The 25,224-nt window shown below is 38.6% G+C and overlaps 1 protein-coding gene across 1 annotated transcript in view; it reads left to right on the top strand.

The window, feature by feature from the left end:
- The window catches only part of LOC109921826 (tyrosine-protein kinase Tec-like), an 86,523-nt gene extending 61,718 nt beyond the window's left edge, over positions 1-24,805 (top strand). The window contains exons 8-13 of the mRNA XM_048599947.1: positions 970-1,103; positions 10,694-10,768; positions 11,482-11,653; positions 13,275-13,491; positions 17,836-17,900; positions 24,625-24,805. Coding sequence (XP_048455904.1) covers positions 970-1,103; positions 10,694-10,768; positions 11,482-11,653; positions 13,275-13,491; positions 17,836-17,900; positions 24,625-24,805 — 844 coding nt within the window. The remainder of the gene's footprint in view (positions 1-969; positions 1,104-10,693; positions 10,769-11,481; positions 11,654-13,274; positions 13,492-17,835; positions 17,901-24,624) is intronic.
- Positions 24,806-25,224: the final 419 nt, after the last annotated feature.

Genomic DNA, 25,224 nt, shown 5'->3' with positions numbered 1-25,224 from the left:
CTATGATGCTGCTTGGCCTGCTGTGTTCATCCAGCCCTGCACCTTGTTGTCTCAGATTCTCCAGCATCTGCAGTTCCTACTATCTCCCATTGCAGGAAGATCTTCCTTGTTTAATAAATAGTTATAATGTGGTATTTGCTACCACAAACAGTAGTTGAGGCAAGTATCATCACTGCATTTAGGAGGAAGTTATGTAAATTCAAGAGGGAAATAAAGCAAAGGGTGAGGTAAATTTGAGCTGAATGGTGTCTGGCTGTGCTGTAAATACTTGGTAATAATTTGAATGTGGAATGCTGCAGAAAAATCAGTAACCAAAGAAGCTGATTGGCTAAAGAGCTAAAGGCAAAATGGGATTTTATTTTTTGCACTGAGTTTGATGGGATTTGTTTCTATTATCTGAAAGGGTCATGGAAGCACATTCAATACAAGAATAATAAATAGAAGCAGGAGTAGGCCATTTGGTCATTCATCGTATCTAAAGTTGGACAAATACTTGAAGGGAAAAGCAATGAGAAAAGAACAGGGTGCGAGACTGCTTGAGTAGCTTGACCAAAGAGCAAGGACAGGCATAATGTGTCTCCTGTTCTTTATCATTCAAAGGCTCTATGATCAGAAGAGTATTTCTTGTTTTGAGCAAATGAATTACCTTTATGTCAGTTTATCTTGGAATTAAAATAGATGAAATTTCCCTTCAAAATTGAGGCAATGGTACATATGTGATGGCATAGGAAATTCCAAACCATGTTAAGATTTAGAATGATCAATTTAGTGGAGGGGTACAATACAGTCACTGTGTGGAAAAGACAGAGAGGGTGATTAACTTTTAACACTTAACACTTATACCTTTCATAACACAAGCAGAGTTCCCACTGCTGCCTGTTGAGTTTTCTGAAGCCAATGTCCCCAAATCTATTGACTAATGATTTTTAAAAAATTATTAACTTTAACAACGTGTTCTTTTTTCCCCAGAGATGGCAGTGGATCAACTCGACATTACCATATAAAGCTGACCCAGGAACCTGTGAGACAGTACTATCTGGCAGAAAAACATTTATTTAACAATATTCCTGAATTGATTGAGTACCATCAGCATAATGCAGCAGGTATTGAAATAAAATACATTTTGTTGGTGACAATTTAACATGTTTATCATTATTGAATTGTATCTAGCAATTAACGCTGACAGACAGTTGAAACTATAATTGTTGGGTTGTGATGGTGAAGTAGAAAGGGAATCTGAAGGAAAATGGGAATAGGGAAGAGAACAGGGCAAACAGTAAAATGTTAAGGTGCAAAAGTGAAACAAAAGTAGGATGATCTAAGGAAATTAAAGCTACAAATATTGGAGGCACAATTGAGTGAAATGAATGTGATGAAACAGTACCTTTAAAACCATATTGAGTTAGTAGCATTAATAACTAATTGGGAGGAATGATATCTAAGAATCTGCTAAAAGTGTGGAATGGTCTGTCAAGTTAATATTCCTCATTATAGCATTTGTAGAGATGCACATAGAGGGGAGACAAAGGACAGAGTGAGGCTGGCAGCATTAATTCAGTATTTTCTCCCAGCGACAGAACATAACACTGTTCAATACGGTGACATTAAATAGTATAGAGGGTATTATACAATTTCTAATGTATAGATTTTGCCACCAAACAGTTGAGATCCAATAATGCTGGAGTGCTAAAAAATTTGCAATATTTTGGGTAAGTTTAACTATCTCAAGATAAAGTCAAAAATAATGTGACACCAGATTATAGTCCAACAGGTTTATTTGGAAACACAAGCTTTCAGAGTCTCGCTGCTTCTTCAGGTGTTAGTGAGACAGGTGACATCAGACACAGAATTTATAAGCAAAAGGTCATATAACTGATGTGAATGTATTGAGCAAAGCCAAGATGGCTGTTAAATCTTTAATCGATTAGAAAAAAGATGCAGGTTTCGATTGATTAATATGCAAATCCCAGAATTTCTTTCAAGTCACTGCCCCGAGATAACTAAGGGTTTTATCTGTATACCAGAGGTGACATCTCTGGTCAGACAATGCATTTTAGGTGTGAGGTCTTGTTTAGAATCTGTCTGTGTTTTAACTTGGAATCAGACTGGTTTTATTTCAAAAATAGGAATTATAAAATGCCACATAGGCTGTCTACAAATTGTGTGATTTTTGAACAAAATAAAATTTATCTGCAGGTCCACCCTGACACCTCATCTCCTTCTCATAGAACCACCCTTTGCAATTATAGGAGGTGTCACACTTGCCCATTTACCTCCTCCCTCCTGACTCAATAATTCCTTCCAGGTGAAGCTGCAACCTTACATGTACTTCGTTCAGTCTAGTTACTGTCTTTGTTGACCATAGTGTGATCTTTTCACTGGAGAGACCAATCACTGACTGGGTGATTGCTTTGCAGACTACCGACACGCAAGCAAGTATGACCTCCCCTTCAAGTTGCTTACTGTTTTAATATACCAACTTGCTTTTCTTCAGCCATTGTTGCCTTCCTTCCTTAAACTATCCTTTTGTTCATCTCTGCCAGCAGGACAGTCTAGTGCCATTTGGGTTGATCTTTGACTCCTATAGGGGTACGGTGAGTTTTGATTATATGGTTTATGTTGGCTGTGGAAAAGAATGAGGAGCAATCCAGAGTAAAATTAGTTAACTGGGAAAACCGCTTCAAAAGGGTAAGAATGGATCTGGGCCAGGTGCATTGGAATCAAGGTCTGGAGACAAAACTGTAACAGAACAATGCGCTGCCTTTAAAGAAAGGATTGTTCAAGTAAAGCCAAGGTATATTCCCACGATGGGGAAAGGTAGGACAAAAAAATCTTGGGCTTTCTGTATGATGGAATACTTCGCAATTAAGATGAAATAGAATGGGTGCAAGGATGAGCCCAGAAATGACAGACTTAACAGTTTAACCTCAGATGCAGGGACAGTTTTAGAAGCAATAGTGGGACCGAATTAATTGTTACTTAGTTAATTAGAAAAATCCAGTGTGGATTTGTTAATCATCTTTAAATGACTTGCTGAAGTCTTTTCATAAGAGGTGATGAGGGTAATGCTGTGATATGATCTATGTGGACTTACAAAACACAGTTGATACAGTGCTGCACAACAGACTTGTGAGCAAACTTAGAGCTTGTGGAATAAAAGAAACAGTAGCGAGATGAAAATGAAGTTGGCTGAGTAACAGGAAATAGTAGTCATGAATAATCGTCTTCTATACTGGAGGAAGATTTGTCATGGTTCCTTGGGGATTAGTATTAGGATCCCAACTTTTCTGATTTATTAGTGGCCTAGACTATGATGCATGGGGCATAATTTCAAAATTTGTGGATGAAATGAAACTCAGAAATATTGTGTACCATAAAGAAAATTATGTAGACTTTTGACAGGACATAGATAGGTTGGCCCATTTCCACCATCCTGTAGTTGAAATTAAATGCAGAGGAACATGCTATGCTTCAAAGAACACACAAAATATAAATTAAAGGCTCTAATTCTGAAGGGATGTAGGAACAATATGTGCATGTAAATCATTGAAAGTAGCAGGAGATGTTGAGAGTATGGTCAATAAAGCATGCAGCATCTATCTATTAGTGGAGCCTAGGGTACAAAACTGAAGAAGTTGTATTAATTCTGAAAAAGCTCGTTTAAAAAATAAAACTGGTACCCATCTCAACTAGAATATTGCTTCCTGTTCTAGACACCCTCACTTTTGGAAAGATGTGAAGGCATTAACATGTGAAGATGCAGAAAAATTTTGCAGCAGTTGTTCCAGGGATGAGAACTTCTGCTATGTAGAAAGATGAGAGAAGTTGGGACTGTTCTCCTTGAAAAGAAACCTGAGATTTGATTTGAGAGAGATACTAAAATCGTGGGTCCCTACAGCATGTAAAGGGAGAACCTGTCCTTGTTGGTGAAAGAATTCAGAATCAAATAGCACAAATTTAATGTAATTGCTTTTATTAAAAAAAAGGCAGCAAAAGGAAAGCATTTTCACGCAGTTAAGTTCTGGAATGCACTGCCTGGGAATGTGCTGGAGGCAGAGTTAATTGAGGCTTTCAAAAGGAAATTGGATTATTATCCGATAAGGGAAAATTTGAATGGGTACGGGAGCGTGTACTAGGTGCGTTACTTCTTCAGAGAGCCAACATACGCATTAAAGGCTGAATGGCTCCTATGTGTTAACCATAAGGAATAGATCTTATTGGCACTGTGGTTAAGCCCTGGGAACACTAATTTAGGGCAATTTACAAACCCTTTCACACACCATTAATGAAATCTGGAAAGCAAAATAGCCAGTGGTTCAATGCTATTGTATCATAGCCCAAGCAAAACCATAGGTAGAGTTATTGGATATTTAAATGGCAAGTTAAATCCCCATTATACAATCATGAGGTCTTCATTTTATTTATTTTACTAAGAAAGTGTGCACTGTACAGAGAATACAGATGAGAGGGGGGACATTGTGCGGAAGCCAAGCAAGTGTGGGGAAGAGAGTACAAGCAGATGGAGGAGGATCTGCTGCTTCACTATTTCTCCCCAGGAATGTCTCATGTAATTCCTGGGATGCACAAGGGCTACAGATTTGGAACTACTGGTGATTTGTACTTCAATACAAGGAACATGATATTGAAATTAACTGGAGGCACAAAAGTGAGAGCTTTTCAAAGACTCTTTGAAAGATGAGAAGAAGGCAGTCAGATTGACAAGATGGTCAAGTAAGATGAAATTTCAATGCCAAGAAGTAATGCCTTTTGGGAGAAAAAAATAAGTAACAGGAGCACAAAAGCAAGCTATTACAGATGCTGGAAATCCGAAATTTAAGCAGAAAAATGTAGAAATACTCAGCAGATCTCACTGTTTTGATGAAAGATCATGACCCTGAAATGTTAGCTGTTTTTCTTTCCAATGAATTGAAGTATGCAATTATAGACAAGAATTGTGGTGGAAACATTCAAAGGGAAGATATGAAGAGTATACAGTTTATTTTGGGCTCAGGATGTTTTTTATTTAAAGTGATATGCAAAAAAAAAGCAAGGGTAATATGGAGAAAAAACTTTTTCACTCAGTGAATAGTTACAATATGGAATGTGCTGCCTGGAAGTGTGGTGAAGGCAGGTTCAAATTGAGGCTTTCAAGAAAGCATTAAAGATTACTTGGATAGAAATATGCAAGGAGATGTGGCAAAAGCAGGATTTTGGCACTGGATAATGGTATTTGTTTGAAGAGTCTGTGCAGGCAAGATGTTGGTCGAATGTCATCCTCCTGTTTCATAACAATTCTGTGATGCAGTCAATGAAAGACTTGGGAGCAGACAATCAACGGAAGAATGGCTGAGGGATTGAGGGAACAGGAGCACTTGAAAGAACATTGCATAACTTGCTGAACATGCAAATTAAGTAGATATAGCCAGAAAGAAATATGCTTGGAATCCTGCTGAGAAAGTTGATTCACAGAAGAAACAGTGAACACAGATTCCAAGACATTAGCAAAACAAACAGAGCAGATTTTAACATGTGGTTATGACTATTTATTGAGCTCCACCTTCAATACCATAATTCCAAACAACCTCATCTCCAAACTCCTAGTCCTAGTACTCTGCTCCCCACTCTGCAACTGGATACTTGACTTCCTGATCTGCAGACTGCAATCAGTCAGGACAGGCAACACCACCTCCCCAGTAATCCTCAACACTGGTGTCCCACAAGGCTTTGTATTCAGCCCCTTACTACATGCCTTATAAAGTCACGATTGTGTGGCCAAATTCAGCTCTAACTCCACTTACAAATTTGCTGATGATACCACCGTAGTGGGTTGGATCTCAAACAATAATGAGATAAGTGTGCGGGAAAGAGACAGCTTAGTGGCATGGTGTAATGACAATCTGTCCCTCAATGTCAGTAAAACAAAGGACTTGGCCATCGACTTCAGGAAGTGGAGTGGAGGACACACCTCTCTCTGTATCAATGGTGCTGAGGTGGAAGTGGTTGAGAACTTCAAGTTCCTAGGTGTAATTATCACCAATAATCTATCCTGGTCCACCCACATCGATGCTACAGTTAAGAAAGCACACCAATTGGAGGAGTAAGCAAAAATCCCTGTCATTTAGAATACTGGACCAAAACCCCTGGATTTCTAGCAGAACTTTTAAAACAAGAAAAAGGCAGCTGGTCTATGCTCTGGAATACATAGTTGCAGGGATAGCCATCTAGAACCATGGTTCAGTTAAAAATCCTATTCACACCTCAGCTCTAAAGGAACAATCAACTAGACCCAAGTCAACAACTTCAGACATCTTGGACTCTTCAGAGGTACCAAGGCATTCAACTTCAATTAATATTCATTTGCAGAAATACTGAACATGCCACTTAATTAAAATACATTTACACCTACTCTAACTATCAGGAAGCCGGTTCACCATAATGGGGACAACAGAAACACAACGGCTAACACAGATTTGACAGGTAATAACGGAGTACACAGTCTGTATAACTGCTGGCCCTGATCTGGAGGAGAGAGAGAGAGAGAGACCGAGCCATCCCCACAGCTACCAACAGAAGAGGGATCCCAGACAGCTACTTTCCCTGAGAACTATCTGTACAGCTATCGCCCTGAAACCTACCAACACAGGGCTGTTCCGTACCAGGGGAACCAACAGCAACTGACCACAACCAGCAGATCTGACGGCCGACAGCCTCCAAAAACCACTGACGTGACTGACGAGGCCTCAGACACATCCTGAGGTGAAAACCAGCTCATAAAATCACTAAATAAGAAAACCCAAGTGCTCAAACCAGACTGAAGGCCTATACTGTTCAAATTCATGAGCAAAGCACCGGATGCAGCAAATGCGAACGGCCAGCTGTATTTCAAAATCGTGTTTATCTCCTATTTCCGCAAGACCCAAAGTATCCAACCTAGCTAGCACGGAGGTGAAGGTGGGTTGATGACAGTGCAGGACACCCCAATGTCAGGAAGTCTGATTAAAGTGCCTGTGTTTGAAACTACTGTTTAGTTTCTAATAGTAATTAGTCCGTTAAGTTAGTGACTGAAAGTGTCAGTTTCACTGTTTTGAATTTGCCTTTTCATCTCTTGTATTTTATTCACCTTTGTGTTATTTCCCTGTTTATTACTTACTTTTGCTTTTTTATTTTTTGTGATATACTCACCTTTGCATTTAATAAACGCAGAGATTCTTTGCCCTGAAACAGCTGATACTGCCTTCTTCACTTCACATTCCTAAGTTAAGTCCAGTGTCAGAACCAGGGATCTCAGAGTGATTTGAACCACCTAAAAAATCAGATTACTGATCTCAAACCAGACTCCCTACACAATGTGTCTACTTCCACGGAAGGCTATGGAAATTTGGCATGTCCACAATGACTCTTACCAAGTTTTATAGACGCACCATAGAAAGCAGCCTATCCGGATGCGTCACAACTTGGTGTGGCAATTGCTCTGGCAAGACCGCAAGAAATTACAGAGAGTCATGAATGCAGCTGGTCCACCATGAAAACCAGCCTTCCTTCCATTGACTCCATCTATACTTCCCACTGCCTCGGAAGGCAGCCAACGTAATCAAAGGCTCTCCCACCTTAGTTATACTGTCTTCCACTCTCTTCCATTGGGCAGAAGATATAAAGTTCGAAAACATGTACCCACAGATTTAAGAACAGCTTCTTCCCTGCTGTTATCTGAGTTATGAATGGACCTCTCGCATATCTTAGAGTTGATCTTTATCTGCACCTTCTCTGCAGCTGTAATACTACATTCTGTTCTATTACCCTGATGTACTTATGTAAGGTATGATTTATCTGGTTAAAGTAAAACAATATTTCTCACTGTATGTTGGCACGTGTGACAATAATAAATCAAATCAAATCTCAAAAGGACAAAAGACGATCCAGATTCAGAATAATTAATTGGTGGATAGTCAACTTCAATGGGGCAAGAATGGACCTTGGGTGGATAAATTGGAATTAAAGTTTGGCACGAGAAAACTGTAACTGAACAATTTGGCTACCTTCAAGAAAGAGATACTTCAGGCACAATTGAGGTGTATTGCCTCAAAAGAGAAAATGGGGCAGACAAAACCCAGAGCTCCCTGAATGAAAGAGGATGTGGAGGTTAAGATAAAGAAGAGAAAAAGTGTGCTTATGATAGGTGTCCAGTAGAAAACGCAGTTGAGAGCCAAGACGAATATGGACCAGTCAGAAAAGGAGGCAAGAAATCAAATAAGAGTAGCAAAAATGGATTATGAAAAGAAACTGGCAGCAAGCATAAAGTGGCAATCCAAAATCTTCTATAGGCATGTAAACAATAAAAGGGTGGTTAAATGAGGATTAGTGTCAAAATGAGGGGTTTACTCAGGTGGCAGGGGAATGGATGAGGTATTAAATTAATATTTTGAATCTGTCTTTACTAAGGAAGGGGAAGCTGCCCAGGCCATGGTGACAGAGGAGGAAACTGGAGTCATGAGAAATTGATAGAGGTGATATTGGACAGGCTGTTGATACTTAATGTTGGTGGTTACAGAAGTGAATGAAGTGCCAACAAGGGAGATTGAAGGAAGTGCAGTGGACGTTGCAGAGGGACTGGCAATCTTTCAATCTTCCCTGGATTCTGAGGTAACACCAGAGGAATGGAGATTTGCAAATGTTATGCTCTTATTCAAGAAAGGTTGGAATTGGCCCAGCAATTATAGACCAGTCAGTCCAACTTCAGAGGTAACTTCTCAAAGCAATTACTTGGGATAGAATTAATGGTTGTACAGAAAACAATGGGTGAGTTAGGAAGAGCCAGCACTGATTTCATAAAGGAAAATTGTGTTAAACAAATTTGCTAGAGTTTTTTGAAGAGGTATTAGAGGGCGTTGTTGAGGGTAATGGTGTTCTGATGTGGTGTAAATGGACTTCCAGAGGCATTCAGTACAATGTCACACAACAGATCTATGCGAAAAGTTGCTACTCATTGTATATAAGGGACAGTAGCACCATGGACTTTAGAAAAAACTGGCTGAGGGAGAGGAAATAAAGTGACGGTTACTGGATGTTTTTTCACACCGGCGAAAGGTTTTTGGTTAATTTCCGGAGGAGTTTGTTTTTCTGATGTATCTTAATAATCTGGATCTTCATGTGCAGGGGACAATTTTCAAGTTTGCAGATGATGAGAACTTGGTAGCTCCCTAAACTGAGGAGGACAATGTAAAATTACAGAAGACTTTGACAGATTGGTAAAGGGAGCAGGAGCAAATGAAGATCAATGTGGAGCAGTGCGAGGTGATGCGTTTTGACGGAACAACATGGAGATATAGTAAAAAATAAAGAGCCCCACCCTAAGGGGCATGCAGGAGCAGAGAGACTTGGATGTCTTTGTGCCCAGTCACTAAAGATGGCAGGACAGGTAAAGCAAGCAACTTAACTTATAAAGCATACAGTATTCTGAGGGCTAGAATATGGGGCAAAGTGGCAACGCTGAGCTTATTTAAAATGTCACTTAGACCTCAGCTAAAGAACAGTGTCCAGTTCTAGGTGCCACATTTTATGTGGATGTGAATACATTGGAAACCATGCAGAAAACGTTTGCAAAAATGGAATCAGAAGCATCAGTTATAAAGATCAATTTGGTGATGTTGGGAATGTTTTCCTTAGAGAGGAGAAGGCTAAAAAGAGATTTAATAGATGTTTTAAAAATTGCGAGGAAACTAGACCGAATAGATAGGCAGAAACCATTTCCCCTCTCAAAAGGATCAAGAATGAGTGTGGGCACAGATGTAAGGTAATTTGCAAACAAAACAAAATTTTAGTTGAGACAAAGGTTTTTAACACAATCAGTAATTAGGATCTGGAACACGTCTGGAAATGTATTGGAGGCAAGTACAATTGAGATATTCCAGTATTCTTTGTTTGTATGTTCATTCAAGACAGTGTCAGATGATAATTTAAATAGAACGATATTCAGGAAAGGCAGGAGAATGGCACTTAGTCATAATGCCTATTTGGAGAAACAATACAGACCTGATGGACTGAACAGCTCCTTCTTGCGCCACAACAATCTTGTTATTCAGGGAGTGATGGCAACACATTCAAGCATGGCTTTTGAAAGGGAGCTAGATAAACATCTGAATGGATAAAAGTTGTGAGACCATAGGCAAAAGGCAATGTGTGAGACTAGCTAAATTGCTCATGCAGAGTTCCAGCATCGATTTGATGGGCCAAATGGCCACCTTCTGTGCTGTAACCATTTGATAATTCTATAAAATGGCAATTAGTATTTTTAGCTTTATAATTAACCACACAGAGTACAAGAGCAAAGAGGTGATCAAATATGCTTAGTTAGTACTTTACGGTGTTAAGTTTAGTTAAGTACAGGAATCTTAAAAATGGGAATTAAAGGCATGAGGTAAGTTGGGGGAATCAAATTAAACATTATTGAGTCTCGTTTGTGGATGAGAAATGAATGCTGAAGCACTGTGTTCTGACATCTATCTCTCCTGGAAGTGTGCCACCTATCGAAGCAAAAGGTAGTGATCTCATGTATCCAAGGTCTAAACAAAGAAAGGTATTAGGCCTGTTCTGTATGTAAACTGCAGGCCCAATGTCAATTCTAGTACACTGCATAAAAGAAAATGAGCATATGTTGAACTGTTACCTTGACTAATACCTGGAGGTATTGTTTTAGGTCTTGTCACACGATTGCGATATCCAGTGGGCCGTAAAGGACGATCTGCACCTACAACTGCTGGCTTTAGCTATGGTAATGTAACAGTCTAATTTTACATTAACTCAGAAACTGCTAGTTTTTTTTAAACTGTCAAATGTGTCACCAGCTAAATTATGGCAAATACTATATTATTTTTTCAGTCAATTGAAGCTTTAGGTTAAATATTTGCAGATCATCTGATCCAATTCAACAAATAAGAATGCAAACATTCATATTTTTTTAGAGTTGTTGCTAGGTACCATTGATTAAGTTGCATACTGCTACCTTCTAATTTACTTCTTTAATAAATTTTCTTCTAGTGTCAATGTGTGTAATCTTTGTTGCTGAACCAGAATTGTTGATTTTCCACTCAGAAAAGTTCTATTAAAATGTATTCTGTTAATGTCATGCTGCCATATCTGAACGGGGAACAAAAATAATTACCTTGAAGTAAATTGTTTAATACTTTGAATTTGTTTTCCAAAATATTGCTCAATTTTTGTCTGGAATCAGCTGATATTTCTAACAAAGGTATATGCTCCAACTATATTTTCTGAATTACTTACATTTTCTCTATGTTTAATGCATTGTTATAACAATCTTCTCTTTATAAATATTAGTACTTTGTGTCTAAGGTGACTAACATTGGCAAAAATTGTGTCATACGGTTGCGCATAATTTCAAGCAATTTAATTTCTCTGTCATAGCTTTGAAAGTTTCTGTTGAGTTTATATGGTCCAACATTGTTGCTTAATTATTTTACACAGATAAATGGGAAATAAATCCATCTGAGCTGACATTTATGAAAGAGCTGGGAAGTGGACAGTTTGGAGTGGTGCGTTTAGGAAAGTGGCGGGCTCAACACAAAGTAGCAATTAAAGCAATACGTGAAGGCGCAATGTATGAAGAGGATTTCATAGAAGAAGCTAAAATCATGATGTGAGTGACTGTGCATTAATGTTAGATTTCTGATACACTCCTTGTGGGTTTAGTAAGTTGTTGAAACACAGGATCTGTTAAAATCCTACATTCTATTCTCATGTTTCCATGGATTTAAGGATATTAGTAGAAGGATTAGAGGATGTAGAAGGAAAAACTTATTCATCCAGAGTATGCTGGATGTGTGGAATTCACTGCCTGGTTTGTTGGTTGAGTCAGATAGCCACAACTTCTTTAAAGGAATCTGGATGTATACGTGAAACATTGTGATCTTTAAAGTTATGGACTAGGTGCCGTAAAATGGGATTAGAATAGACAGTTAGATTAATCAGCCAGAACAGACACTGTGGGCTGAACAGCTTCTTCCTGTGTCATAACTTTTCTCAATGGTTTTAAGTCTATGCTAAGTTAGCTTTCTCAGCACGTTTCAATCGTAGGTGAAAATCAGCCAGAATTGTTATTCATGAAAACTATCAGGGGATTCCATATATGAATGTGATAATGCCAGAATTATGCTCAAAACTGCAGCTTCCCATAAACGGTCTAGTGACACAATGGTACTGTCCCTACCTCTAGGCCAGAAGGTCTGGGTTTAAGTCCCACCTGCCCCAGAAGTGTGACATGTTCAATAAGGTCGATTTACAAAGTTCTAATGTTCAATTTTTAAACTTGTACGTGGACTATACTATTTAGCCAAAATTGTTGAGGATGTTATTTGCCATGGAGTCCACCCAGGAAGGTCTTTACTTCTGGGGAAAAATAAGAGAGGGGAGAAAAATTGAAAGACTAAAATGTTTTGTGTGGCATACAAGGTTTAAAGATTATAGCCAGGAATTTTCAGTTGAAGGAGTATACTGCAATCAATTGTAATATTACCGAAATGCTATATTTATTGTTGATGCTCTATGTTAAAACAGTTGTTATTCCATTGGCACACAGCTAAACACCTATTATGAAGACTGAGTTAGTTGGAGCTCCTTCCAGCTCTTCATTCATGTAGTTGTATGTCAGTCACAATTCAATATCAGTCTGATGTTAATATTAGCCCCCTGTTCTTGATTATAATTCTTATTGTGAGTATGATTGTGGATACACGTGAGAATAACATAGGATTCTGTTGTGAGATCCTTGTGACTGGATAATCTTCCAACATCCACTGTCAAGGCTTACATATGAACAATTTTAAGCTGGATAATGCATTCAAGATCATCTTTTAAGCCAAATGCAGCAAGAACTAAGGATCTTCAGGAAGAGTAGGAAATAAAAATGCAGAACAAAGAAAGGGAAAGTAGTAAATAAACAAGGAAAGTTAAATTATAGGCATTACAAATATATTCATAAGTTTTGGTATTCAATGGTCTGTATTAAATCAGTTTAATGTTCCATAAACAGAACATTTGTATAAAATCTGGATTTTGAGGAATTAGTCCAAAGATGTGCAGGTGAGATGGACTGGCCATGCTAGTGTTCAGGGATGTGTAGATTAGGTGGGTTATGCGGATAGGTTTGGGTGGAATGCTCTGAAGTTCGGTGTGGATCTGTTGGGCCAAAGGGCCTGTTTCCACACTGTAGGGATTCTATGATTCTGAGATATTCACTGGCATGCTTGATTTATCTGTAGGAAATTATCTCATCCAAAATTAGTGCAATTGTATGGAGTTTGCACACAGCAGAAACCAATATATATAGTGACTGAATTTATGGAACTTGGTTGTCTGCTGAACTATCTTCGACAAAGAAGAGGGCAGTTAAACAATGAAATGTTACTGAGCATGTGCCAGGATGTATGTGATGGCATGTCATATTTGGAAGCAAATGGATTCATACACCGAGATCTGGTAAGTACTTTAGTTAGTTATGTGCAAAAACAGAAGTTGCTGGAAAAGCTGAGCAGATCTGGCAGCATCTGTGAAGGGAAATCATATTTCTCTGATTTCTCTTCACAGATGCTGCCAAACCTGCTCAGCTTTTCCAGCAACTTCTGTTTCTGTTTCTGATTTACAGCATCTGCTGTTCTTTTCTTTTTTATGTAGTTGCTTATATGTTGCAAATGTATGTCAGAAAATTGTTTGGTCTAATGTAAAGTTAGGCTTTTCAATAGTGAAAAGGAACAATATAACATAAGTAAACAGTGCATGTTTACCATGTCTGGTTGTAGCATTGATCACATGTTTACTTGCATTCTCTTCTTTCTATTGGGTTTGTTTTTCACTGCATGTTACATAGAATATTCCCCACACCCCAATGGCATCCTTCCGTCTGCGTAAATAGATACAACAGATAAACCCGTTGGGGATGAGGTAGCTCCATGTGGTGCACTTTGCAGAAGGCTGAAAAGACTAATCCATGAGAAGCAGTTCTACCACAATGTTGGTGGTGTTGTTTTCAAAGTTGGCATCAGTTGCCAAGCTGGCGCACAAATGATACCACCCATTTCATTGTTTCCTGAATGCGAGAATCAGTATTTAAGGCCCCCATGCTTGAAAACTCCTTGAAGTGGAGCTTGGGTGTCTTACTGAGTTATCTGGCTCTAGATGCTTTGCTATACAGAAAATCCTTGTGTGTTATTTTCCATTCTGAGAACATGCCGATCAAGTGTAAACCTCTCTCCTCGAAGAGTGCAGGCAAAACTTTGGGGCTTCGCCTTTGAGATCATTACTGCACTTGCGATTTTGTACTTCCATGAGATGCTCAGAATGTACCACAAACAGCAAAAACAAAAGTTCTTGAGCTTCTCTTCTTGATAGCTGTCAGTTGCCATATTTGCAACCATGCACCATGTTGTTGAGAGGACAGGCCTTACAAACCAGCAGCTAGGCCCTAACACCTCGATGTTGTTCAGTCCATGGTTGGTAAATAAGCCAGAAGTGACATCTGCTTTTCCAATGCATGTATCAGGTTTGGCATTAAGGGAGCTGATTAAGATTGCCTGTCTCCATGGGCCCAAAATAACAGAATTTTTTAACCACTTCCAACATGGAGTTCCATCACATACAAAAATAACTGCAGTAACAGACCATTTAGCGCAACTAAACTGTACTACAACAGAAATGGCTGGAGAAACTCAGCAGGCCAGGCAGCATCCACGCAGTGAAAGAAGAGTCAGTGTTTTGGGTCCAGTGACCCATCTTCTTCAGAATTGTAATGATGGTTATTGCTCACTATGTACCTCATTTATATCCCAATTCCATATACCTACTTTCAGCCTTAAGCATATCTTTTTAATTCTTTCTGTCAAATATTCTCATCTAGTTTCCTTTTGAAAGCATCTAAGCTTTTTGTCTCAACCACTTTCTATGGTAGTGAGTTCCACTCTCTAACCACAGTCTGAGAGAAAAACAGAGGAAATTGGAGCTGCAGTTGGCCATTTGGCCCTACAGTCTGCTTCATTATTCAACAAGATCATGGTTAGTTCTCTACTTCAACTCCTTTTTATACTATCCCCAAGTCCTTTAATTTTCTTAGTACCTAAAAACCTATCAATCTCAGTCTTAAATTTACAAACAACTGAGTATCCACAGTTCTCTGGGATTACGATTCCAAAGATGCACTATTCTTTGAGTAAGGAATTTTCTCTTTATCTCTGTCGTAAATACTGACCCCATATTCTGAGACATTCTCAATGAGGCAATGTTTTCGCAGCATCTATTCTGTCAAACTCCTTTAAGAGATTTTTATGTTTCATTCAGTGACCTTTCATTCTTTCAAATTCCATGGTCTGTCAACGACCTGTCATCATTAGGCAGTTCTCATATTCTCATTCTCAGCATACTACAATGGAGGAAGTGGATCTCAGTCCTTAAAAGGCAATTAATTGACTATGTGAAGTCCTCCATAAGACTAAGAGCAGGCGGACTAGCAGGCCCCTTACTCATCTTTTTTCCAGGCCCCAGCCCAAACCATTTAGGGAGATCAGGTTGGGATAAGCTGGAAGGTAATGGGCTATCTATTTGTTATACTTGAGCTTCATCCCCTTACCCTTGGTCCTACCGAAAGTATACTAAGTGGCTAGGGGTATAAAATCCTCCCACGGTTTAAGATTTTGAAATAGAGAAGTGATCCAAACAACATCTCTTTGAATTGAGATATACAATAGTGATGTGTGAGCATTTTGTAGACTGCTGAATCATTGAAAAGGAAAAGTTCAGAACGGTTCTCTTGGCCATACGTTGCTAATCCAACAAAGAATGACCCAAAACCAAGTCAAGTTATGAAATTGGACAAGTCGGTGACTGAAAAATAAGGAAACATTTGTGACCAGTAACAATAACACAGTATAAAATTCAGTGTAAGTATAAAAACAAGTAAGTACAAGTACAAGTAACAAAAAATGTCCTGAAAAAGTCATACTGGACTTGACACATTAATCTCTGTTTCTCCAGAACTGCTGCCAGACCCATTGAGTTTCTCCAACTCTTGCTGTTTCTATTTTAGATTTCTAGCATCTGCAGTAATATGCTTTTATTTAAATAATGGATTAATGCTACTTGACTGGGAAAAGCAAATTATAGCACAATAGACGAGACACTGTCAGAATTAAATGGAAAGAAAGTTAGCAAGCAGATTCAAGATCTGTTACAAAAATGACATAACAAATATTCTACTAAGGGAAAATCTTTTCAGCTGGGAAGTTAACTTCTTCAGGGTAAAGAAAATGCTGATAGTTGCATTTCTCTTGTCCTTGTCTTCAAATTTATGCCTGCCACTGCTTCTCAGACTTGAAGTTAAATAACAGAATTACACAGTTAGTAAATTTTGCCAACCACTCAATATCCAAGTAACAACTACTCATGCTGCAAGGCCAAGCACCAAGAGTGTATGCAAAAACAGCTCAGAATGAGCGTGACTACTTACTAGCTCCTGTTCCAAGTTAAACATCATTGTACCTTGGAATAAAGTCACCATTCCTTTGATGTTGCTGGGTCAACATCCTGGAACTCCCTGACTGCACTCTGGATGTAACACGTGGATGCAGCAGTACTTCGTGGTTTACCATTGCCATCTTGACCAAAATTGGGGATGGGCCAATAAATATTGGTCTTGTTAATGACACTCGCATCCCGTGACTATTTTAAAAAACAGTTCACAACTAAATCCAGATTTAGTTTGGGTGAGCAATAATAGAATAAATGTCCCACTAAATAAATTAATGTGAATTACCATGACATTGTAGATGGAAAGTGTTATGGTGGGAAAAAGGTCATAATATCAACTGCAGTCTTCATGTGGCAGGAAGTTGTAATTAGAACTTGAAAATGATGAATGTGCATTGGCACTTTCTGTTATCAGTATAGATGCACACATTTACTGAAGGAAAAGTTAGAAGGAACTGCCTGCAGACATGATATTATGTGAGGTCAGATTTTGTTTGGTTTTGTTTTTATGCCAGCTTATGTATACAATGTATATTATGTATACGGCACGGTGGCTCAGTGGTTAGCACTGCTGCCTCACAGCACCAGGGATCCGGGTTTGATTCGACCCTCGGACAACTGTCTGTGTGGAGTTTGCACATTCTACCTGTGTCTGCATGGGTTTCCTCCGTGTACTCCAGTTTCCTCCCACAGTCCCAAGATGTGCAGGCTAGGTGGATTGGCCATGCTAAATTGCCCGTAGTGTTCGGTAGATTAGGTGGGTTACAGGGGGATGGTCTGGGTGGGATGCTGTGCGGGTCAGTGTGGACTTGTTGGGCTGAAGGGCCTGTTTCCACACAGGAGGGATTCTCTGATCTTCTGTGATCTGTGAATTATAATATATTGGTAAATCTATTTAAATAGTTCTGATTTTAAATGATAATGATAAATTATAATGTTACGTTTTTATGTGGATAGGGTTAACTTGCCTCTTCCTTCTTGAGTCCTACGCATCTGCTGAAATATCGGGAGATGATTGAGGAAGTCCCATGCCAGTTTAGCTAATTTGTTATATACATTTTGCTTAAATTCTTCAAGGTAGCAGTTTAGAACTCGAGGCCGTCTACCAAAGTGGCATTTATCCTCAATAAAACAGTTTGAGAGTGATTTTTGATTAAGTTTAAAGTATTTGGACAGAATTTGTTTCATTCACCAGCCAAGGATTGCTGCCTATTCATGTCAACTTTTAAAAACTGTGGACTGTAAAAGGCAGAATTAGAAAATGTTAATCATATATTTCAAGAAAATATGTTGCGATTGTCTTTTTAGGCTGCCCGGAACTGCTTGGTGAGTGAATCGCATGTGGTGAAAGTGTCTGATTTTGGAATGACCAGGTAAAATCCAGCATTAGTATAAAGCCCATTCTTGATGTTAGATACAACAACAAATACTCATATTTATTTAATGTCTTTAATGAAATAAAATATCCAAAGGCACTTCAGAGAACCATTATAAAATGGTGTATGACATTGGACTGCAACAGCATAATTAGGTAAATTGACCAATATTCTGGTCAATGCTCTAGGTTTTCCCTACCTTAAAGAAGGAAAGCAAGGTGGAAAAATGTAGGGATGGTGTTCAAGAGCTTAAGGCCTGAAGCCGGGTCCACCAATGGGGAGCAATTAAAATGCGCATGCTCAAAAGGCTGCAAATATCACCACGGGTTGTGGAGAGGATTATAGAGATAGAAATAGGCAAGGGAATGAAGGGATTTGGAAACGAGTATGAAAAATTTAAAATCAAGACTTGGCTTTACCAGAAGCCAGTGTAGTGAAGTGAGCACAGGGGTGATATGTAAATAGGACTGCATATGTGTTAAAATTCAGGCTGCAGATGTGAGACACCGGTAGGAGTTGGCGGGAATTGTCAAGTCTATAGGTAAGTAAGTTAGGCTGAGATGGACAGAGTTATTGGCAGTTCTATAATTTATGGATAATGTGAAATTGAAATCAGAAGGTCATCTAAAGATCAAATGTAACACCAAGATTGCAAACAGAATGGCTTTCCAGGGCAAGGTTTGTGTGAAAAACTAGTGGACAGAGTTTAGAGAGACCATTAATATTGGCTTCAGTCTTCCCAATGTTCAGTTGGAGAAAATATTTGCTCATCCAGCAATGGATTTTTCATGAGCAGCCTGGTAATTTAGTGATGATGGGTTCTTTCAGAGAGCTTCTAGTGCGGTAGAGCTGGCTGTCATCAGAGTGCAAATGAAAGCTCAGGTAGAATTTTTTTGAGTAATATCACTAAAGGGCAGTTTGTGGTCGAGAAATAATTGAGACCAAGGATGGATCCTTGGGTAGAAGAAGTCATAGAATCCCTACAGAGTAGAAGCAGGTTTCTCAGCCCATCAAGTGCACACTAACTCTCTGAAGAGCATCCCACCCAGATCCATCCCATAACCCTGCATTTCCCATGACTAATCCACCTAATCTGCACATTTTTGGACTTTGGAGTACCTGGAGGAAACCCACGCAGACATGGGAAGAATATGCAAACTCCACACACAGTTGGCTGAGGGTGGAATTGAACCTGTGTCCCTAGCACTGTGAAGCGGCAGTGCTAACCACCAAGCCACTGTTCCGCCCCAAGTTGGGTGAAACAAAACATTATTGCAGTCCTTCAATGTTTGTTTGCAAATAAAATTCAGCTCCATACATAACTGTAATTGAGAGCCTCACAATGTGTCGCACATCTCCCCATGTATATTAAGATTACTTGGTGTACCATGCAATTATAATGGGAAATTTGTAAGTCAACAGATCACATTGAAACAATCCTACGTAAACATTTATAATCAAAAACTCTACCTGATGTTAGTATTTATCAGTAAACATTAAAAGTTATTCCATTTTCATCCACTATTTTACTTTTTAGTAACATAGTAATTTCTAATATCAAACATAAGGTTTATCAAAGTTCATAAAAATTTTAAAAATACGTATTTAAAATCTTTAAGTTACCCAACTCTGTTGTTCAACATGAACTTATTTTAACTCCATTTCTTTCTTTTTTTAGGCAGAACCTTGAATCATTGTAATTCTGAGCTTGCACAGTTAACAAAATTCCCACCACCATATAAGTTATAGCTCAGCTTCACTCACCTGAGAGAGGTGTAGGCCCCACTTCTGTTTCACTACCAGTGGTTCTTATCTGTTGTTATCTGCTTGCTGCCCCACTTCTCAATTCAGATCGTGTTTTTTTAGGCATGCCTCCTTGAAGTTCTCCCAAGGTACCTAATTCCCTGATAAATTCTTTTTCGGTCACTAGATTTGGAAAACAAGAAGTAGAGAGAAAACAATAGCCAATACATAATGGTGACAGCTGGGAGACTGAATCCTGTGACTTAATGTGCACAATGCACAAGAGAATATAATTCCTTCTTTTAGCCTATTTTACTTGAATTTCTAAGTGCATTAGGGCACATTTCCTCCCAAATATCCTGAATGTACTTCCCTATGTTACTAATGATGATCAGCTGTTGTTAGTGAGCTCTCAAAACATCAATGCCTTTTGGAATTATCTCTAACAGGGTATAGTGGCTTTAGATTTTTGAATGCATTCAAGCCTGTTTAGATTTTTGAACTGCAAGGGAGTTTACCTTCAAGGGAAGCAGATGGGAAAATGTAGTTAGAGCCACAAATAGATAAATTATAATCTTGTTGCACGACGTTGAAATGGTCAGTATAAAGCAGGTAACTGAATTTCAAGGTTACAAATCTTAAGTATACATGCACTAAAGATAAAGTTGCCATAGTCTTACCAAATAATGGGGCTATTCTGTCATTAGAGAGACATAACTTGTGATCATTTAACCTGAGGCTCACTATGACAAAGATGAGAGGAGAGATTGAGAAAGCGGATCCTTCATGGTAACCTCAGCTGGTGTGGGAATTGAACCTATGCTATTGGTCTCACTCTGCAGCACAAATTAGCTGTCTTGCCAACTCAGCTAACCAAACCCTCATATGTCCTGTGCCTAATGAAACAAAATTTTGAGTTTACATAATTCATGAGCATCCTTTTATGGAACAATAGGAGGCTGTTTGGCCTGTAGTATGTGTGCTATTTCTCTGTGAGAGCCAGTTCAGTTGCCCCGCAGTACATTCCAGATCCTTATTTGCCACACAGAAATGTTTTTCCCCATGTCGCTTTAGAATCTTTTGACATTCACCTTAAATCAGTGTCGTCATGAGGACAGTATTTTTCACTGTACTCTGTCCAGACTCCCAGCTGTCACCATTGTGTTTTGGCTATTGTTTTCTCTCTACCTCTTGTTTTCCAGACTCCCCAAAATTTTGATCACCCCTATGAAACCTCTTAAAATCTGTATTGCTCTAGCTTCTTCAATCTGTCCATGTAACTGATTCCTGGAATCATTCTCTGAGTCTTGTCTGCACCATCTTTAAAATTTCACATCCTTCTTAAAACATGGACATAACACTCTAATTGAGGTAATTATGTTTTTATAAAAGCTCAGTATCACTTCTTGCTTTTGCTTTCTATGTAAGTTTTTACAAAATCTAGGATGTCATGTAACTTAATCACATTTTCAACCTGCCCTACTATCTTCAACAATTGTGACCATATATCTTCAGATTTCTTCACTTCTGCACCCTATATAGAATTTTACTTTGTATTCCTTTTTTCATTATTCCAACAAAAATGTACCTCTTCACACTTCTGTGTATGAAATTTCATCTGCCACTTTGTCAGCCATACCACCAATTTCTGTCTCTTGAAATCTATCATAATCGTCCTCTTTGTTTGCAATACTGCCTCTTCATCAAGCACAAATTTTGAAATTGCACCCTGCACACTCAAATCGAAGTCATTTAATACAGATTAAGAAAATAAATGGTGCCTGTTTTAATCCCTGCAGAGCGTTACAAACTTTGTTCTAGTCCAAAGACAACATCTATTTCCTGCTACTCAGCCAACTTCATATCCATGCTAATACCATCCCTTTAAATTAATGGATTTTAACTTTGCTGCCAAGCATCACAAACTGAAATTCTTTGTGTCTAAAAGCAAAGAAGTAAAACGAGTATTATACATTTCAAAATAATTTTCAAAATAACATCTATCCATTTAATGTATATTGCATTTTATCTTCATTGAAGTTTTACTTAAAGGCTGAAGTCTGCCCAGAAACCATGGATATATATCTTTAGACAGATCTTTGATATTATAACCCAATTTTTGCTTTCTAAGCACAGTAACAGACAGTTTCCAGAACTGCCTTCGTACTGTGCTGTCAGCCAGTGACGGAATATTTCTATTTAGTTTCTAGCAATTTTTACTCAGTTTTTTTTCTGAATTATTTCAAATGTAGCAAAACAGCTAGAGCTTTTCAGAAAGGATATCCTGACAGAGATGAAGTTATAATTTCCTTGAGTATTGCTGAAAAAAGACACGTTTTGTTAAAGCTTTTCATTTTTGCCCTCACCAGGTTAGTGCATTCTCCAGGGCAGCACCTCCACCAGTCAGAGTCCTCTTGCCTGTCATACATCAGAAGTGCTGTTTTTGTACTACTTGTGAATTGTCCTAATGAAAAGTTTTCATAAATATGTTGTTTTTCAGCAATGTTCAAATTCTGTACTACCAAATGATAATGTATTTATTAAATACCTGTAGAGTCCCTTGCTTTGCCATATTCTCTTGCCTTGTCTGTCCAGCCTAAGTGCATCAGCATTCTGGAATTCCCTTTCTGATAAAATGGTGAGTCTACCTACAGCACATTGACTCTAGCAGTTCAAGAAGGCATTTATCACTGTTTTTTCAAGGGTAACTTGGGCAATAAATGCAGCCAGCGACACCCATGTCCCATGAGAGAATAATGAAACTTCACCTTATCCCAATTGACTTCCATTTGCCACTAATCAGCACATCTATATCCTCCTGTAATATAAAGCTATCCTTCTCACTATTTACCACCTCACCAATTTTCGTATCATCAACAAACTTGCTGAACATTCAAATCAAAATCATCTATATATGTACCCAACATAGGACCCCAACATTGATCTCTGCAGAACCCTACTGGACACAGACCTCCACTCACAAAAACATCCCTCGACCACCACCCTCTGCTTCCTGCCACTCAGCCAGTTCTGTATCCAATTAGCCAAATTTCTTTGGATCCCATGGGCTCTTATATTTGCTATCAGTATCCCGTGAAGGACCTTATCAAAAGACTTGCTAAAATTCCAAGTAACTATGCATCTACACAGCTGGTTGCCTCTTCAAAAAATTCAATCAAGTCGGTCAGATGTAATCTCCCTTTAAAAATTACTTGTAATTGTAAAAATCTGTAATGCATTGCCTGGGAGAGTAGTTGAGGTGGATAACCTCACAACTTTTAAAAGAAACTTGGATAAACACTTGAAATGTCGTAACATTCATGCCTATTGGTCTAGAGCTAGTAGATTTATTGGAGTATTGGTGTCACAGACCTGATGGGCTGAAGAGCCTCTGGTGTACTGTGTGTTGTTTGCTTTAGGGCATCATGGTGGATCAGTGGTTAGCACTGCAACCTCACAGCGCCAAGTACCCAGGTTCGATTCCAGCCTCAGGCGATTGTCTGTGTGGAGTTTGCATGATCTTCCTGTGTCTGTGTGGGTTTCCTCCGAGTGTTCCGGTTTTCTCCCAAAGTCCAAAAATGAGGAAGTTAGGTGGATTGACCATGTTAAATTGCCCATAGTGTCCTGGGATGTGCAGGCTAATGGATTAGCCATAGGAAATGCAGGGTTACATGGGCAGGGTAGGTCTGGATGGGATGCTCTTTGGAGGGCCAGTGTGGACTTGATAGGCTGAATGACCTGCTTCCACACTGGAGGGATTCTATTATTATACATAGGGACAGTTAGCTGAAGTTTGGCCAAAGTAAATTTTTGGGCTTTTTTTGCACTCGCATAGCTAGAATTTCACTGATTTAAAACCATTTGTCATAATAATTTGGAGTGGACTACATTCTCACTACTCACCTAGCTATGATCATCCTCTCTGATAAACTATTATCTTACAAGATTATCTACAACTGAATGGGAAGAAGCATTGCTGTTCATGACCGATCCGCTTCTCAAACTTTAGTTTTCCAGCTTTTCTAATCAAACTTGAACAAAATGATAATTGCTTGAAATACAAATCAGATTGCCAGGAATATGGAACGTTAAAAGGAGTTTTAATCACATATTTTCCGATTTTCAGAATAATTGATAGGATAGATAGAAACGTTTTCTGATGTTGGTAAAGTTGAAGACACTTAGACATAATCTTCAAATTAGGAATAGGCCGTTCAGGAGATAAGCTTCACACAGAGGGCGATGGATGTATCAAGTTCTGTACCAAGAAAACGGTAGATGCTAATTATTCTAATCTAAGGTTAATAGATTAGTGCTAGTCATGGGTATGAAGGCATTTAAAGTATTGGCGAGTGAATGAAGTATTGATACAGATTAGTCATGATCTCGTTGAATGACAGAGCTAGTTTGTGGAGCTGAAAGACCTACTCCTATCACAGCAAAAACTTAGCATGTCATCCTAGGGTACTTGTGCATTTATCTATCTATTGGTGTTACTGGAAATTAATATTAGCTTAAATTTCAAAAAAGCATTCTGGAGTGCAGTTTCAAACTAAACCTTTTGAGGTAGATAAGGTGACTAACCGAACCAAGTCGATGCTAAAACAGTTTGATAATAAAAATAGTGAAAAGTTACCTCCATCAGTCAATGAATTTGTAACAAGGAAACTTAAATTTGGCATTTGAATAAAATGCAGAAGAGATTGGAAATATTTATAATTGAATTTATTATAGTATTGAATGCATTCAGACAATTTCTATTGATGTATTCAACATTAAATTTCCACCTTGAAGCTTAACTGACAATTAGAGCAACACTGAACATAATAAGAATGGGAAGAGCAGGAAAATAGATTATTGTAGACTGATTTTATGTATAGCAAGCATCATTTGTTTGCAATGTGCAAAGTGATCTCTTATGCTAAAGGTTTTATGATTTGTTAACAAATATATCTTTATTTAATTGCGTCATCTTCAGATATGTCTTGGATGATCAGTACACTAGTTCTTCAGGTGCCAAGTTTCCTGTGAAATGGTCACCTCCTGAGGTGCTACATTATTCTAAGTTCAGCAGTAAATCAGACGTGTGGTCATTTGGTAAGAGACTTTATTTTAAATGTGCAAGCAAATGTCTTGAAGTAAACCTTTTACACAGATGATGTTGTAATGGTAATGTCACTGGACCAGTAACCCAGAATGAAGTACTCTTGCTCTGGGACATAGTTTCAAATCACCATTACAGCCAGCAGAATTTCTGCGTGAGAATTGTCCCTCCCTTAAACTTCACCCTCTCACCTTGAACCTGTGCCCCCTTGTAATTGAAACATCAACCCTGGGAAAACGTCTCTGATTATCCACCCTATCCATGCCTCTCATAATTTTGTAGGACTCTATCAAGTCTTCTGTCAGCTGCCGTCTTTTCAGTGAAAGCAATCCTAGTCTTTTTAACCCTTCCGCGGAGCTAATGCCTTCAAAACCAGGCAATGTCCTGGTGAATCTTCTCTGTGCTCTCTCCAAAGCTTCCACATCCTTCTGGTAGTGTGGCGACCAAAACTGCACATACCGCTCTAAATGCAGC

This window comes from Rhincodon typus, chromosome 1 (assembly GCF_021869965.1).
Source record: "Rhincodon typus isolate 14 chromosome 1, sRhiTyp1.1, whole genome shotgun sequence".
Lineage (NCBI taxonomy): Eukaryota > Metazoa > Chordata > Chondrichthyes > Orectolobiformes > Rhincodontidae > Rhincodon > Rhincodon typus.
The sequence above is the reverse complement of the archived record's forward strand: the minus strand, read 5'-3'. Positions and strand labels throughout refer to the sequence as shown.